A 17,263-nucleotide genomic window follows, 5' to 3' on the forward strand; every position below is an offset into this window, starting at 1 on the left:
CTCGGACCCCCCCGGCGCGATGTCACCTCCGCCTGGGCAGGTACCCGGCCCCTCGAGACCTGGGGACAGTTGAGAGGAGGCGGGTGTCTCGGGATAAGTGATCTTCATGGGATTGTCCAGAGTCACTGGTTAACTAGTTGAGTGTTAACTAGTTTTTCCTCCTATCAGACGGTGGTCTCCAAATGTCATTTTTGTCTTAAAAAAAAAAACAACAACAAAGGCCTCCCTGGCCGTCCTCCATCGCCACCCTCGGGCCTGGCCTGCCCCCAGCCCGGACAGCGGAGGCTGCAGGGCGCCTGTTCTGGCCTCATGCTCCGTCTCAGAGCTCTGGGGACCCGTCTGCAGCCTCCGCATCCTCAGCGCCGTGCGTGCTGTCCCTGCGGGTAGGCCACGGTCCGGGGTGGCCTTTCCAGCGCCGGCTGCCAGCCGCTCCCCTCCTCTGGGCCACTCGGGGAAGACCGGCCAAGGCACTTGCCTTGCACTTGCCTCTTCTGCTTAAGACACAGATCACGCCGTTTTCCAAGAGTCTAATTGCTCGTTCAGGCCACTGCTTCAGGCTTTGTCCTACTTGCCAGGATTCCTGTGTTTTTGAGGAGAATGGGCACGCAATCATCTTTTTTCCTAAAATACACGTATTCAGCGAGTGTCAGCGAGCGCCTCTCCCTCACAGGATGCCTTTCCCGGGCCCGGAGGGTGCAGGAAGGCACAGTCCCCCGAGGACGCCAGGCAGGGCTCGGCCGGGAGGAGTGGCCTGGGCAGCGGCGGCGGGCAAGCCCGGGGCGGAGTGCACTTGGGCGCGTCGGGGGAGGAAGGCGGGAGCAGCCGTCGTGTGCTTGCGTGGGAGTCAGGCGCACGGTGGGATGCCAGCACGCCGCACCAGCAGAGGCCGCGGGGTGGAGGCCGTGCCGCCCGCGGCCGTCCCTACAGACGTGGGGCGCGCGTCACCCTGTCCACCCCGTCCACACGTTCCCGGACACGGTCCCACAAGTGCAAGATTTGGCCACGCAGAGGTGTGTACACAGGTGCTCACGGCAGCTTTGTGGGAAACAGTGAGGACCTGGGAAAGCCCCCCCCCCACCCCCCGTTGTCCGTGTACAGGTGAGCGGCTGACCTGGTGGGTTTGCCCAGCGCCGTCCGCAGCCCCGAGGAGTGGGCTGTGGGCACGCTCAGTCCCTGCGGAGTCTCCGCGTGAGTGCGAGTGTGAGCTGCCACGGGAGTGTCCGGAAGCACAGTGTCCCTCGCAGCCTGGAGGCTGGCAGGGGTCGCCGGGGGCGCTCAGTGGTGAGGCGTCCGCCTTCCGCTCAGGCCACGACCTGGGGGTGCTGGGATCGAGCCCCACGTCGGGCTCCCTGCTCAGCGGGGCGTCTGCTCCTCCCTCTCCCTCTTTGTTCTCCCTAAAATAAAAAAAAATATCAAAAACAAAACAAAACCAGGTCCCAATCCGCAGAGCCTGTAAATGTGACCTTATTTGGAGGAAGGGTGATTGTAGAGGTCACCAAGGATCTCTGCAGAGATGAGGCCATCCTGGCTTACCCGGGTGGCCCTCAGTCTAGTGACGCGTCCTTACAAGAGGGCGTCCTTGTGAGAGGGGGTTGGAGAAGCCACGTGAGGACGAGGCCCGGGTGGAGCGACGTGGCCTCAAGCTCAGGACGCCTGGGCCGGCGGGAGCGGGAAGGGCAAGAAGGACGCTCCCCGGGGCCTCGGAGGGGGCCGGGCCCTGCCCGCAGCGGGATTTCAGCCGGCGGATGCCAGCCTGCGCGCTGGCCCCAGGTCTGAGAGCATAAATCCGACGTCCTTTGTTACGGCAGCCACGGGACCCCAGCGCCAAGTTGGCTCCGCGTGTTACGGCAGGTCGACCCGGCTGCCGGGCGCTGACCCTCCCAAGGGTGGCTCGGGGTCCTGAGCGCTGCCGGGGCCCCTCCGCCCCAGCCGGCGCTTCTGTCATCGGCTCCGTCTCTGACACGACCCCTTTCTCGCTGTGACCTCGGCCACGCGGGCGTCGTAGGCCCCCGAGGATCAGGGCTTTGTGTGGCTGGTCAGGGCGCAGGCGGGATGGCGGGGGCAGAAAGGATGTCCAGTGGTCAGTGACAGTCCCTGCCTGGCCCTCCCGCAGGCCCCGCTGACCTGTGCCCTGGCCACCGGCCTCGTAGTCTTCATGACAACCGTTCCAGAAATTTAAAAGGGAGAAAAAGGCAAGTCGGCGCCGGCGCAGGCACAGGCCTGGCCCCTCTCTGCCCGGTGTCCCCCGCCAGAGCCCTTCCCCACCCCTGCCTCTAGGTGGACCCGGGACCCTGGCAGCCCCGTGAGGTGTCTGTGGCCTCGTGCCGCAGGTGGGGAGACGAGGTCGCTGTGGGGTGCAGGTCTGGGGGCCACTGTGGGTGCCTCGGTGGCCGTATGTAGGGGGGGACAGTTTGGGTGGGTGCTGGTGAGAAGTCAGTGCCAGCCTGCACCCGCTGAGCTAACAGGTGCCGTCACCACCCGAGCCCGTTGCTGTGACTTCCCTGAAAATGCTGGGACGGCTTCTGCATCTGGAGAGCGGTGCCGGGGCCTCCTTCCTGGCAGTGGGCGGTGGGCGGTGGGCGGAGGGCGGAGGCCTCAGCCAACGAGGGCGGCCCCCTGGCAGCAGCCTCCCGGCCCGGAGCCACCTGCCCCTGGTCCCTGGGTGGAGGGGGACGGGGCACGGGGCACGCTCAGCGCACACACCTCACCCTGCTTGGCGCGCTCCGTGTTTGGGAACCGCAGCACACGGCCCGGAGGCCTGGCCTGCACCCGGGGCCCCCGAGGCCCACCCGCCCCTGGGCTGCCCACAGCTCTGGGGCACGCGGCCTCTGGCTCAGCTCACTTTGCCTTCCCAGCGCCCTCAGCGCAGCAGGTGCTGCCCCGAGACCTTCGGGTCGCCCAAGGTCACGAGCCTCGAGAGCGGCTGAGCTGGACCGGAGCCCGGTCGTGAGGAGCCAGCTGGGGCCACACCCGCTGCTGCCCGGAGGCTGGGGACCTGGCTGGTGGCCGCTCCCAGCCGCGCTGCCAGGTGCAGACCCAGAGGAGAGACCGCGAGGCCTCAGGAGGCTCCTGGACGGAGGGCCCCGAGATTCGGGACCACGCGGGCCTTCCCGAGCCGCTGCCCGGCTCCGCAGGGACCTCCCGCCGCCCCACGGTGCTCTCTGCGGTAAACCGTTCCCGTGGGCATTTCCTGCAGCCACAGGGGGCAGCGTGGCCGCTGGGGGTCGGCGCCGTCGGGGGGCCCGGGGTGCAGTGGGGAGCGGGTGGGCGTTTCGGGGCAGGCGACGGGGCATGTGAGTTGGGGGGAGCCAGCGACGCAGACCCGGCCGGTTCCAGTCCCTCTGCCCTCGGCTGGGCGTCCGGGGCCAAGCTCCCTGTCAGTCGGGGGGACCTGAACGTCGTACTTATGCGGCCATCAGTGCCCAGAGATGCCCCCCGAGGGCCTGCGTCGGGACACGGTCACGGCCGCCCAGGCCTCAGGCGTCCCCAGGGCAGGGCAGCAGGTGTGCGGCGTGGGCACGGGCCTCCCTCCATGCGGCCTCTGGCCCAGGTCCCACGTGTGCAGGGGGTGGGCTCACCCTGCCGCCCGCCGTGGCCCCGGCCCCCTGCAGCCCGGAGGGTCTCGAGGGACGGCCGTCGGAGTCCACGCACCCCCTTCCCCGGGCTCGAGGCGCAGACACTGGCTGGCTGGCGTCCCCGCTCCCAGGAAGGGCTGCCCGTGAGGGCCGGGCTCCCCTCGCGCCCCGGACCCCGGGGGGGGGGGCACGGTGCGGGGTGGAGGCGGAGCTTGGCATGTCCTTAGGTCTCGGGAAGTCGGCCTTGTCCCCCAGGGAGGCGGGAGTCCTGTGTCCCCGCAGCCTGATCAGCGCCCGGGTGGGGTGGGGGGTGGGGGCCCCTCTCAGGGCGCTCAGGGCCTGGGCCCAGGGGGGGGAGGAGGCGGGGGCCCCGCCCGGCTCCCACGAGGCAGTGCCGTCTGCGTCCACCTGATAAGCCAGGTTCAGAGTGGAGGTTACTTCTCTCCAAGGGGGAGGTTCCAGGACTGGGGTCACGGTGCCCCCCGCCACGCGCCTGTCCAGCAGCAGGACGGTCCCTGAAGGGTGATGGCCCGTAGCAGCTTGACCCGGGACACGGCAGTTTCTTGCTGGATCCTGCATCTCACGTGCTCTCCGTCCTCCCTTAAAACGCCCTCCCGCAGTGCCCACTCCCGGCCAGACCCGCCCCTCCGGGCCTCGTCTGGGGCTCCAGGCCGCGGCTGGTGTCCCCTGGTCACCCACGTGTGGCTGCATCACAGCACGGCCAGTGGCAGGGTCAGGTCCTCCCAGCCCTGCCCCCTGCAGTCTGCCCCCTGCCCTGCCCCGGGTCTGCCCTCCCTGCTCAGTGCTACCTGCCCCCGTCCTGCCTCTGTCCCTTTGCAAAGCCCCCATGCGGCCCCGGTGAGCCTGGCCTTGACCAGGCGGCCAGGAGGGTGGGCTTTGGATTCCTGGGGGATCTGACCCTGTGGCCGTGACACGGGAGGCATCCGGGGGCAGGACCAGGCCTTCTGGGCCCTTAGGGTGGGTCGTCACCTCGCGGAGGAGGAGCCGAGGCCCCGTGGCCTGACGGGCTGAATGCCCCTCCTGGGCCTGTGGTCCAGGCCCCGCCGGGTGGATCACCCTCGAGGGGGCGTCCTGGCTGCCCCGAGGCCCCAGCTGGACTTTGTGGTTTCCCTCCCGGTGGGACAAGCCGGTGGGACAAGCCGCTGGGCGTCTGGGTGTGGGAGGGTGTCCTGAAGCAGAGCCTCACCCCGGGGGGCTGATTACAGGACTTCCTGCTCCCCCTGCCCCCCACTGCCTGTCTCAGGCCCGAGCAGTCGCCTAATCATGCACGTAATTAGCTGCTCGGCACCCTCAAAATTAGCGAGCGGCTAATTGTGCCTGTAATTATCAACTGCACCGTAATTAACCGTGTGAGTGACTTTTTGTTATGCGTGGTATTGTGGATGCAGATCTGCGCAAGCAAAGGCTTGGCTGGGGGGTCGGTCGGTGGGGGGGCGGCGGTTGGAGGACCCGGCTATGCCGGGGGCTGGGGTGCAGGGACCCCCTGCTTTGGGGCTCAGGTCCGATGGTGGCCCTTAGTCGCCGGGCCAGAGGGCAGCCCCTCAGCCTCAGTGAACATGGTCCACTGGGGGGGGGCCGGGGGAGGTGTGGGGGGCAGGGCCTCTGCGGGTCCAGCGGGGTGGGCCTAGGCCTGTGGCCTCGCCGCCAGCACCGCGCAGAGGCCCGTCCTGCTCAGGCTCAGGCCCAGGGTCAGGGGTGCTGGGTCAGGTGACCAGGCCGGGCCCGAGGGAGCTTCTGGGGACCGCGGGGCCTGGCTCAGTGGACCCCGTGTCTCTGGGGCCGCGGCCTGCTGGTGCTGCCCTCCCACCACACGAAGAGCCGCTGGGCCCCCGAGATAAGTGTGTGGGGGGGGTGGCGAGTGAGAATCCTTCCACGGCAGCGCGAGGGCAGGAGGGGAACCTGCAGCCTGACGTGCGACTTGTGAGCACCTGGGCCCGGTCAGGCCTCTGGCACGCGGGCCCCCGTCGGGGGGCAGGGGCGGGCCTGGTTTTGTGCACCGTCCGTGCTGCGGGGGCCCAGGGCTGCGTCTGGGACAAGGCGGGGGCTTGGGAAATGCCCGCTGGGGGCACCGCTCCCATCTCAACCCCGAACCCCGCGTCCGTCCGGTGCCGTCCGTGAGCCCCGTCGGCTTCTCGAAGGCCCGGAGAAACACAAGCAGGTGGAGGCCGACTATTTAAAAGGGGGGCTTTATTAACTCCTCCGGAGCAGCGCGCCGGTGCCCCGACGCCGCCCCGGTACACGACAACTCGGCAAAGCTGCTACTCAGTTTGGAACCAAGACCTCCTGGCACTAAAAACACATTGAGAAAACATCGACGCTCTTCCCTTTTTTTTTTTTCCTTTTTTTTTTCTTTTTTGGTACAAAATGATACAAACAACAATACAAAATAGTTGTGCTGTTGACGGTTACAAAAAAAGTTGGGACTTTTGCCTAACTGCACAATGCTCGGAGTTGCAGTGTGAACACATCATACTCCAGTGTCTTTCCCCAAAACAACCACAGTCATGCGGGCTGCTACACATTTTGTCCATTTTCAAAAAAGAAACATGCAGAAAAGGAAAAAAAAAAAAAAGATCAGAATGGAAAAAGGAGAGGAAAGGAAAAGAAGAAACGCGCTCCAATTATACACAGAGGCGGCTCCCCGCGGGCCGCGCCGAGCAGGACCTGTCACGTGCACCGCGCTGCGCGAGCTGCTTCACGGCACGCTCTGTGCATGGGAGAGTTTGTGCGGGGTTTTTGGTGCTCTTTTCAGCATTGACAAAAATTGAGACTCCCCTCCCCTAACCTTTTACCTCTCAAAGGACCGTGTGTGTGTGTGTGTGTGTGTGTGTGTGTGTGTGTGTGTCGGCCGGTGCTCACGCTAGGGAAACTGAGGCATCTCGGGGAACTGACGTGTGGCCGTTACCCCGACGCTGTGGTGGCCGGAGGCCCAGCACTTGTGCTGAGAGACACGGGAAAGCAAAGGCGCGGGGTGTGAGGACAGACGGACACGGGGGTCCTCGGCTGGGCGCCCCCGACCACGGCCGCGTCCTCGCCGCGCCACCCCAGCGGGTTTCTCCTGTTCACAGAACAAAATCCCCTACAGAAACGAAGGTGCGCCCCAGGGCTTTGCCAGCGCGGAGTCTGGGCCCCCGCGGCCGGGCCCCGGGTGAGTCTACAGGCTGCGGGAGGCGTGTGACGCTGCTGGCACGCCCAGCTCGACCTCAGAACCGCGTGCGCAGGGAAGTGGGTGTGGGGGGCGTGCGAGCCCCCCTGGCCCCCGGGGGCTGTGTGAGGGCACGTGTGGCCCCCGGCGTGCCCCAGCCTCAGCCTGCGTGACCCAGGCGAGGTGCGTCGGGGGCCTGGCGGTGGGGCGGGGCGGTGGGGCGCCGGGCGCCGCGGGGTGGGTGCGTCCCGGGCTGGGCCCCACACGGCCGTCCCCGAGCACAGCCCAGGGCCCTGGGCACCCGGGGGGCTCGAGATTTCAGAGAAGCGTCCACAGCTGCCTCGGCTCCCAGAACATGTTCGTGCCGAGAAGTTCGACAGGAGGATAAACGTTCCAAAAACAAACAAAACACAGAAGATGCCAGCTCACGTCCTGCCAGCCCTGACCCCACCAGCAGTCCCCGGATGGCCGCGCCCCCAGACGCCGGACGGTCCTCATCGGGTCCTGAGCGATCCCGGTCCCTCCCCCCGGGCGGGCCACCCACCCCTGATGCAGAAAGAGAGGCGTCTGCGGAGGCGCATCCAGCAGTGGGACGGGCACCTCCTTCGTCCCTCCGCCAGGCAGCGGGGACGGGGTCAGGGACGGAGCCCTACAGCCATCAGGCCTCAGGCCAGGGCCCCAGCCCAGCCTGGGGACAGTGGTGGAGGTGGTGAGTGTGGCCTGGGGAGGAGCCCTGACACCCCGCGGGGACACCACCCTGCCTGCTGCACACACGCCTCTGAGGCCAAAGCTGTTTGGGAAAGAGGGTGACTGTCGCCATGGGGGGAGCATCCAAGGCCTCAGGCCGGGAGCACGGGACCAGGCTGAGCTCTCCCCCGACCCAGGGCTCCAGGATGGGCGCGAGGCCAGCCTGTTCGCCACGGGCCCCCCCAACGCCAAGGCCCGCCCAGGGCCAGGGCACCCCTCACCCCCTTTCCTGGGTGCTCCTAGGAGGGGTCGTGTCCCACCAGGGCCCGTGTGGCCTTTTATCACCCAGGGAAACCAACACAGCGGGGTCTCCCCGGCGGGTCCCTGGGACACACGGAGCGCCTCTCGCTGTCCCTTGGCACCGACTCCAGTCAGGCTGGTGCGTCAGACGGCCCCGTGCAAACGGCAGCGGCATCCCCGGGAGTCTGAGCGGCTGCTCGGTGCTGCCCTGGGTCCCCAGGAGAGGACTCGGGTCACTGCATCAGGTGGGTGCTGTCCAGATGCATCTGAGGCTGACGGCAGGGCAACGGCGGGCTGTCCCGGCCACTCGGAGCAGAGTCTCACTGTCCACGTCAGGTCGCGAGTCCAGGGGGAGAGGCTGCCGAGGCACGTGCAGGTGTCCGCGCTCTGCCGTCCGCACAGGCCTCCCAGGGGCTGGAGGCGTCCGGGTGTCGCCGGCGGGGCCTTGCACGGGGGCCTCCAGGAACCCGCTGGCGGGGGCGGGGGGCTCGTGTCAGGTTCGGGGATGCTGGCTCGATTGGGCTGTGGCTTCTTGGGAGGCGCGGCCTTCTGGACCGAAGGCATCGGGGGCCTGCGTGGCATTTCGGGGGGACAGCTGTCTCTGGGGCAGGCCTCGAGGTTGGGGGGCCAAAGGGCAGAGATGGCGAGCGTCGGGGAAGCCCCCTGGAGCCCCACCGCCACCTGTGCACGGTGTCGGGAGCCGGGGCAGCCAGAAACTCGGTGCGAGCCGAGGGCGCACACGTGCCTTTGGTAGACAGGCTGGGCCCGCCCCGGGGCCTCTCCTGGCCTGTCCCCCCACTGCCCCCGGCCTACCCCTGACCTGCCCCTGGCCTGCCTCTGGCCTGCCCCCGACCTGCCCCCTGCCTGCCCCTGGCCTGTCCCCTGCCTGTCCCCGACCTGCCCCCGACCTGCCCTCTGCCTGCCCCCAACCTGCCCCTGACCTGCCCCCTGCCGGCCCCCGGCCTGCCCCCTGCCTCGGGGGCGCCAAAGGCCCAGGAAACCCCGACCGTGTCCAGCAAAGCTTGAGGACTCAGATGGGCTGTTGGGGTTTGAACCCCAACGATTTCTTTGTCAATTTTGTTAAGCAAATCACCCACTGTTTTTCTTAATAAAAGACCCAAAAAAGAAAGAGAGAGAGAGAGAGAGGGAGAGAGAGAGAGAGAGAGAGAGAGAGAGAGAGAGAGGTTCTCCCCGATTCCTTAATTGGCGCCTTCAGAGCTGGGGCTAGCTGGGGTCCGGGGCGCTCAGGACTGGGGTTGGGGGGACGTACGTGGTCTGTCTGCTTGCTTTTCGTCACTCCTGAGTTTGAGGGAATCTGATACATGTACCAAAAGGCACTTTCATTTTTTTTTTTTTTTTTTAAAAACAGTGCTTCTGTTCTAAGAAATTCAAGTTAAGACAGAGTGCCTCTCGCTGCTCTCCGTGCTAGCCAGCTACTGCGGCGGGTGGCGCGCCGCGGGGCGAGAAGGGCTCATGCCAGACAGCTCACTGTTGGGGGGGCTGGGGCGGGGAGGGACCCCCTAACACACCACTAAGTGACACGGCCGCGGGGAGTCGGGGAGCCCGGCGCCTCCCGCAGTCCCGCTCCGCCGGCGCCCGGGGCCAGGCAGCTCAGTCCTCCTCGCCGCCGCCGTACATATCCGCCAGCTTCTTGAACCTGGGCCCCCAGTCGTTCAGGTAGTCGTAGTCCTGGTCCCCGGAGCTGGACGAGTTCAGGGAGCTGACGGAGCCTGCGGTGGAGCCGCTGCCCTCGTAGTCGAAGACCAGCAGGGAGTCGTAGGGGGGCGCCGTGGGGTCGTTGTCCGCGGCGCGCAGGCCCTGGGGTCAGAGGCGCGGGGTTAGGCCCAGGAGGGGAGCTGGGGAAGCGGCCGGGAGGGGACATCGCTGGGCCCTGCACACAGTAGGTGCTCCGCAAGCGCTCCCTGCGTTTGACTGAGGGGCCGTCAGGGAACCGAGGGGGGGGCGGGGTCTATGACCAGGGGCTGAGGTGCCCATGTGTCCCGACGGCGGAGCGGGGCCGCGGCAGGTGCACAGGACGGTCCGCAGCCCGCGTCCCTGCAACAGGGGGGTGAGCCCGAGGGCCAGGACCTGGACGTCTGACATCGTCGTGTCCACTGACCCCATGACACCCGCTGTGTGCCCGGAGGCCCCCACGCCCTGGCCCCCTGCTTCCACCTGCACCGGCGCTAACCCCCCGTCCCCACCCAGCCTCATGCCCCCGGAGCACCCACCTCGCTGATGAAGTCCCCGATGTCCCCTGGGTGGGGCACCACGGGCCTGACTGGGTACTGGGGCTCGGCGCCCACGGGCCGCTCGTCCACCCGCCGCACGCCCGGGGCTTTGCTCAGCACGTGCTCCATGGCCTCGGGCTGCTGCAGCTGGCTCAGGTCGTAGTCCTGGGCACGAGAGGCGGGCCACGGTGGCCGTCACCGGGGGCCCAGACACCTGAGGTCCCAGCTGTCGCTGCACTGCTCTGCCCCTCCACTCTGCGCCCCGCCCCCCGCTCCCCAGGTCCTTCCAGTCCTGCCCCCTGGGCTGCCCTTGCAGTCTGGGGCTCTGCATGTGGGACCCCGGCAGCTCCTGCGCACATGCCTTGGTTTCCCTGGGAGAGCCTGGCTGGGGTCACTGTCACTGTGCTCCAGGGGGCACGAGCACGTGGGGAAAGGAGCTGCCCGAGGCCCCTGACGGCACGCGGACCCGGGTGCAGCCAGGCAGCTCCCTGGAGCTCCCCCGGGGTGCCCCGTGCACGGCCGTCTCGTCACCTAGCGGCCCCCAGGGGGCGAGGCCGCGGGCTGGGTCCTGGGCTGAGGGCAGAGAGCGGCCCAGACGCCGGCGGACGTTGGAGCGGAGCCTCACCTGGTCCTCCTCACCGCCGCCCTCCTCATCGTACTTGAGGATGTTGTCACGAACGTCGTCCTCGGGGTCGATGAGCAGCTGCTTGGTGTGGCGCTCCTTCTCCCTGCGCTTCATCCACACGACGAACAGCAGGACCATGGCTGCGGGGGCGGGGCCGCACCGTGAGTGGGGTGTGGGCGCACGTGGGCACGGGTCTGCGTGTGTGTGGGCATGGTTCTGTGTGCGTGGGCATGGTTCTGTGTGTGGGGGCACGGTTGTGCGCATGTGGGCACAGGTGTGTGCGCATGGGCACGGGTCTGTGCGTATGTGGGCACAGTTCTGCATGGAAGGGCACGGGTCTGTGCGCGTGGGCATGGGTCTGCGTGTGCCGGCATGGGTCTGTGTGTGTGGGCACGGGTGTGCGCATGTGGGCACGGGTGTATGCGCATGGGCATGGGTCTTTGCGTGGGGGCACGGGTCTGCACACGTGGCTCAGCTGTACTCACTGAGCAGGATGACGATGCAGATGAGGATCGCCACGATGGCGCTGGTGCCCAGGCCGGCCGCCGCCACGGCGCCGATGGTGGTGCAGTCCCCATTCTCATCGCACGGGCACACCTTGACCTTGATGATGGACGTGTTGGACAGCGGGGGATTCCCAGAGTCGGTGACGGTGATGGGGACATCGTACATCCCAGCCTCCAAGTACAGGATGCGCAAGCTCAGCTGGGCGTAGTCACCTGGTGCGGGGTGACAGGACAGGCTGCCTTCAGTCTGCAGCCAGCACCCCGTTAGAGGCGGGACGTCCGAAGGGGATGATGGAGTCTGACAGCATGACAATCTAAAGTACCGGTTTGGTTCATATACGCGTGCACGCGCACTCAGGCACACGCACGCGCACATGCACACCAGACCACTCCATAAAGTGAAGAGACACTGGTGATTCCAGAAGGAGCAATTGCAACATGTTGAAGAAATTGTTTCCTTAATATATAAAGAGTTCTACCAAATCAATTAGAAAAAGACCTTCTCAAAGATAAACAGGCAAGGGCATGGCACAGGCAATTCACTGAAGAACCGCAAACAGCCAATAAATAAATGGGAAAAAAACGTGCATGCTTGAGAGATGTGAATGGAAACCATGATTTTGGCTAAAACACTGGAAAAATGCTTTTTTAAAAAAATGACATTCAGTGTTGGTGAGGGCTTGGGTCACAGGTGCGCTCCTGTATCCCAGACACGCTAGGCACTGGCGTGACCTTTCTAGGTGCATCCTCACAGTGCTAGGAAACTGTAGGACCTGGAGGCCCTTTCATACAACAGGTCTGCACCTAGAGGAGACAGATGGGCTGGGGCCCCACCCATGGGGCCGGGCGCAGGGCGTGGGGACTACGGGTGAGCTTGTTACAGTGGCGGGACCGGGACTGTCCTCAAGGCCCCTCAGGGGACAGTCCCCAGGGGCTCCGGTGGGGGGACGGCCCGTCTCCACTGCTCGCTCTCCCACGGGTCCCAGCTCGTGGGCTGCGCCCCAGATGTGTCCACACCCCAGACGTGTCCAGTTGTCCTGGTGCCCGGGGCGGGCTCACCGTTTAAGCGGGTGATGGTCCAGTTCTTCCGCACGGCGGCGGGCACAAAGGGCAGCTCGAAGACGTAGGGGCCAATGTTGGGGTCGACGTCGGCGTCGGCCGCGGTGATGTTGATGGCGTTCAGGCCGGGCCTCTCGCAGATCTGCGCCTCCTTGGGCAGCAGCTCAGGGGCGTTGTCGTTGATGTCGATTAGGTAGATCTGCAGCGTCCCGGTGCCACTGGCCGGGGGGATCCCTGCGGGATAGATGCGGGTGACCCTACAGGGCTGCTCCGTGTGCCCCATAGCCACGGGCACACAATGACACGCAGCAGGCCAACACCAGCCCCAGGGCCCTGGGGACAGATGACAGGTCTGCGCGGGACACACCATGGCCACGGCACCCAAGAGTCCCGGACCTGCACCGACACCCACCATTGGACACATGGCCATTCAGCTGCACACAGGACACGGCCTCAGATGTGCAGCCACCACCAGACCCGCAGCTGTGAGTGGGCACACGCACGCACATACACACAGGCATAGGTACATGCACACGCACGCACAGGCATAGACACACATGCACACACGCACACACATGCACGCACACACAGGAATAGGCACACACGCACATACACAGACACGCATGCACACACAGGAATAGACACATATACACATGCATGCACATGCACACACAAAGACACGCACGCACAGGCATAGACACACGCACACACATGCCTGCACACAGGCACACAGGCAGATGCACACACACGTACAGGCATGCACACGCAGGTGCACACACATGCATGTGTACAAGACACATGCACACATGGAGGCATGCACACATGCACATGCACATATATGCACACACAGGCATAGACACACAAGCATGCACCAAGGCGCACACGCGCACACACACAGAGGCATAGACACACGAACATGAATGCACAGGCATGCACACACAGGTGCACATGGATGGATGCACATGCACACAGAGATATGCACACACATGGGGCATACACACATGCACACGCACACACCTGCATGCACACACAGGCATAGACACATGCACATGCACGCACAGGCACACACACAGGTGCAGTCACACACATACATGCACACACATGGGGACATGCACACAGACACACACATGCATGTACACACAGGCATAGACACACATGTACATGCACAGAGGTGCACATGCACGCACATGCACATGCAGAGGCATACACACAGGCATAGACACACACACACATGCAACATAGGCATCATGCACATGCACATAGGTGCACACACACATGCAGACACAGAGACACATGCACACACAGGGGCATGCATACATGCACACACATGCACACACAATACACATGGGCACACACATGCACACACATGCACACACAGACACACAGGTGTACACACATATACACACATGCACGCATGTGCACACACCCATGTACATAGGCACAGACACAGGCACACACACGTGCACGCACATGCACGTACACACACAGGGACGTACACACAGGCACACACATATACACAGACATGCACACCTATGCACACCCACATAGCACCCATGTGCACATACACACCCCTACACAGGCATGCACAGATGCACACACATGTACATATACAGCACACAATGCACACACGCACATACACACACAGCTGCCCCCACATTGAGCACTCACACGGAGCTGTACTGATGCACAGCTACAGAAGATGGTGCCCACCATGCCCAGCACTAGGCCCCCACACCCCTGCCCAGTGGGGGCGGCACCCGCTTCCCCATCTCTCCATAGCCCACGACCCTGTCCACGCCCCTGTGTCTCCTTGGCCCCACCCCGCAGGAGCCCGAGGCCAGGAGCTCTGAGCCACATGCGGACCCTGGGCGCCTCCCCAGCCCAGCGAGCGGGCCTCCGGGGTTCCCGGCCTGCAGGCTTCGGTGCGGACCTGCTCTGCACACCCAGAGCACCCTAGGGCCCCGTCGGTTCCCTGAGCCCCCAGGCCTGGCCCAGGGCTGCGTGCATGTGGGGGCGTGCGACACAGATGCCCCAGGCTTGGGGTCAGAGATCTTCCGGCTGCAGTGCTGCCCTTGGTGGCAAAGCCGAGGCAGGCGCCCATGACATGTGGCCCAGCACGTGTCTTCACAGTCTCAGGAACCCATGAGAGCACGGGGCCAGGGTGCAGCAGCTGGGCCTGGCCATGGAGGCCGCTATGGCGTGGGTGCCGGCCAGCACGGCGGGGGGGACCAGGGACCCCACAGCCTGCGTGCACCCTGCTCACAGTCTCGCCGTCCTCTTGGCTTTCTGCTGCGTCGGCCCCGGGTTTGTTCAAAACCACCTCCTAATGCAGCCTCTTGAGCCTCTGGAGGAGACGCGGCTCCCCGCGACCAGGGCGGGTGCACCTCACGGCCACAGCCAGGCCTCAGCTTTTCCGGGTCCCGTAGGTCAGGGAAGGCAGGGAGGAGGCTGGCGGGTGGTTACTGGGCCCCGGCTTTCATTGCCGCGGAACGAGCCTTTGTGCAAGGGCTCCGCTTGCTCCGGGGCCTGGGCTGCACCCCTGCCCTAGAACCCGCCCGAGCGGACCTCCACAGGTCGGCCTCAGGGCCTTTGCGCGGGCTGCTTCCGAACTCTGGGTTTCCTCTCTGCGCCGTCTCCCCCTGGCTTGTTCCCTCTGGTCCGCAGTCAGCTCCCCAGGAGCACAGCTGCAAATGCTGGCCCCTCCCTCCCTCGCCCTGCTTTGTTTTCTTCCAGAACCTACTCCCTGAAAGTGTCTGGTGGACTTCTCATTCATCTCACTGGGGCAAGAGATTGCTGAGCTGTCCCCCAATATCCATTCCCCCTTTTTGACGTTGATAGAAGAACCGGAGCCCCGAGATTTTATCTGAGGTCACCCTGCCCAGCTGTTGGGCCGCATTTCCCAACCTCCCTTGTAGTGAAACGTGGCCTCCTGGCCGACGGCTCCCAGGGCTCTGAGGACGCCGGCTCACCTAATCCTCGCAGCTGCAGGAGAGAGGGGGGCTCATCCCCATTCTACAGAGGAGGAAACCGAGGCGCGGAGCGGTCAGCTCTCTTCCCACCCCTCAGTGGTGCTGGCACTGATCCCTGGCTCTAGAATCCTCCTTCTCCCTCACTTCCTCTCCCCTCCCGTGCAGAGTGGGCTGGGTACGGGGCTGGGGGCCTCGCCGCCTCCTGGGTCCCTGGGTCCAGGGGGCGGTGGCCTCGGGGCTGGGAGTCCACTGCCCGGCCGTGAGGCGCTGTCTGCCTCCCTTGAAGGCCCCAGTGCCTCTGCCCAGCCCACCTCACCCCTGCCGGGGTCACCTTCACCCCTGCGACCCCAGCTCCTGGGGCTCCTCATCCTGGCTCGGGCGGGGGGGTCTCACCATCACCGTCTGCCAGCCCCAGGGCTCCGGCTGCCGTGTGTGGCTTTGCACGGTGCCTGCCCGACTCTGGGCCCCGTGAGGCCCCTGCTCCCTGAGGGCTGCAAGGGCCCGGACAGCAGGTGCTCGGAGCCCCGGGGCCGGCACCCCAGGGGCTGCTTGGGGGAGGCCCACCCCCACCTATCCTGGCCTGTAGTCGGCACGACCGGGCCGTTCTGCCAAAGCGTGCGTGTCATTCAGCTGCCCTCAGTCTACCCCGTGGGAACTGAGAAACTGCTCAGGTCATGTTCCACGGAGACCGGGCTGGACGCAGCTCGGCCCCCTGCCGCCGGCCCGGCTCCCCCGGTGCCCACGAGGGCGCCCCACGGGAGAGCGGAGGGGTGCATATCTGCCTGGAGGTGGCGATGAGCTGAGCCCCGGATACAGAGAGGGGGCGGCCTGAGGGCGCTGGGGGACGAGGGGCAGCTGGCGGCCCTGCACGGGGCACCTGGCACCGCGGGGGCCTCCCCGCCTCACCCCTCCACCTTCTCCAGTGCGGGGTGGGCCCCCCACCCACAGTCACCCCCTGGAGTGGGGCGCACCGTTGTCAGCCGCCAGGAAGGTGGCCTCATAGACGTTGTTCTTGATGTAGAGGGACTCGCGGTCCAGGACGGCTGCCGTGGTGATCTGACCGTTGGTGGCGTTAATGTGCAGCCAGTTGGCTGGGTCCGACAGCTTCGAGTATCTGAGGAGGGAGGAGGTGAGGAGGTGAAGGGAGGGTGGCCCGAGCCCCAGCCCTGCCCCCGGTCCCCCAGCCTGCATGGACGCCAGGGAGCTTCCCCCCAGCCCAGTATGGGGTCCTGGGTCCCAGAAGCTTTCTCCACCTTCTGGGGTGGAGCCCCTGGCGACACTGGAGAGATGACACGGGTTGGGGACACCGCTGAGAGCTCACCAGAGACCCTCCGGGTTGCAGGGTTCGCTGGGCGCTAGGCGGCTCCTCCATATGGGCAGCAAGGGCGCCCAGGGGTGGGAGGCCCCTTCCGAGGCCCGAGGGCGGGGTGGGGGGAGGTCGTGCTCTGCGGACCCACCTCACGGCCTGCTGCATGAAGCGGTCAGGGTCCACGGCCGAGAACGTGGTCAGCACGGTGCCGCTGGGCACGCCCTCCTCCAGGCGGATCAGCTTGTGGTTCGAGGGGAAGTAGGGCGCCTCGTTGACGTCCACGACTGAGATGGTCACCCCCGCCGTGGACTGGAAGGACATCTGGATCCCACTGGCCAGGGGCGCCTGGTTGGACACCATCACAGTCAGCATGAACGCTCGGTTCAGCTCGTAGTCGACCGCCTGCAATGAGAGGCCCAAGGGGGTGAGCTGGCGCAGGTGCCTGGGGGCCGGCTCGGGGGCGGTGGCCGTGGCTGCCTGGCGTGCAGCTGCCTCCCCGGTCCCCTCCTGCTCCTGGCTCTCTGTGCCGTCCGGTGCCCAGGACACTGGTCCCAAGGGAAGCCGTGTGCAGACTGCTTCGTGTCTGGCTTCCTGTGGGGTAAAGGCCCCCCCCTAACCGTGCCTTCCCATCATGCCAGGGCCTGGCTGTAGCCGGGCTCCTGGGGGCCCCAGCTCCCGGGGGGCAGCCGTCCACGGCCCGCGCTCTCAGCAGGTCGAGGCCTCCAGGGCTGTTTGTCGAGGGTGCCCTCCTGGGTGCAGCGGGCCTTCTCTCCTGTTGTGTTAACCCCCCCCCCCCCCGTTTCTGGTAATTTGTCACGGCGGCCCCAGGACACTCA

At 65.8% G+C, this 17,263-nt stretch overlaps 1 protein-coding gene across 3 annotated transcripts in view; it reads right to left on the bottom strand.

Moving 5' to 3' along the window:
- Positions 1-8,751: 8,751 nt before the first annotated feature.
- CDH4 (cadherin 4) overlaps positions 8,752-17,263 on the bottom strand; it is a 500,836-nt gene continuing 492,324 nt past the window's right edge. For all 3 annotated transcript variants that reach the window (XM_055302565.1, XM_055302570.1, XM_055302579.1), the window contains 7 exons: positions 16,576-16,829; positions 16,090-16,232; positions 12,150-12,383; positions 11,070-11,303; positions 10,585-10,724; positions 9,960-10,124; positions 8,752-9,546 (listed from right to left, as the gene is read on the bottom strand). In XM_055302565.1, coding sequence (XP_055158540.1) covers positions 9,340-9,546; positions 9,960-10,124; positions 10,585-10,724; positions 11,070-11,303; positions 12,150-12,383; positions 16,090-16,232; positions 16,576-16,829 — 1,377 coding nt within the window. In that variant the 3' untranslated portion in view covers positions 8,752-9,339. The remainder of the gene's footprint in view (positions 9,547-9,959; positions 10,125-10,584; positions 10,725-11,069; positions 11,304-12,149; positions 12,384-16,089; positions 16,233-16,575; positions 16,830-17,263) is intronic.

The sequence above is a fragment of the Nyctereutes procyonoides genome, unplaced genomic scaffold (assembly GCF_905146905.1).
Source record: "Nyctereutes procyonoides isolate TBG_1078 unplaced genomic scaffold, NYPRO_anot_genome, whole genome shotgun sequence".
Lineage (NCBI taxonomy): Eukaryota > Metazoa > Chordata > Mammalia > Carnivora > Canidae > Nyctereutes > Nyctereutes procyonoides.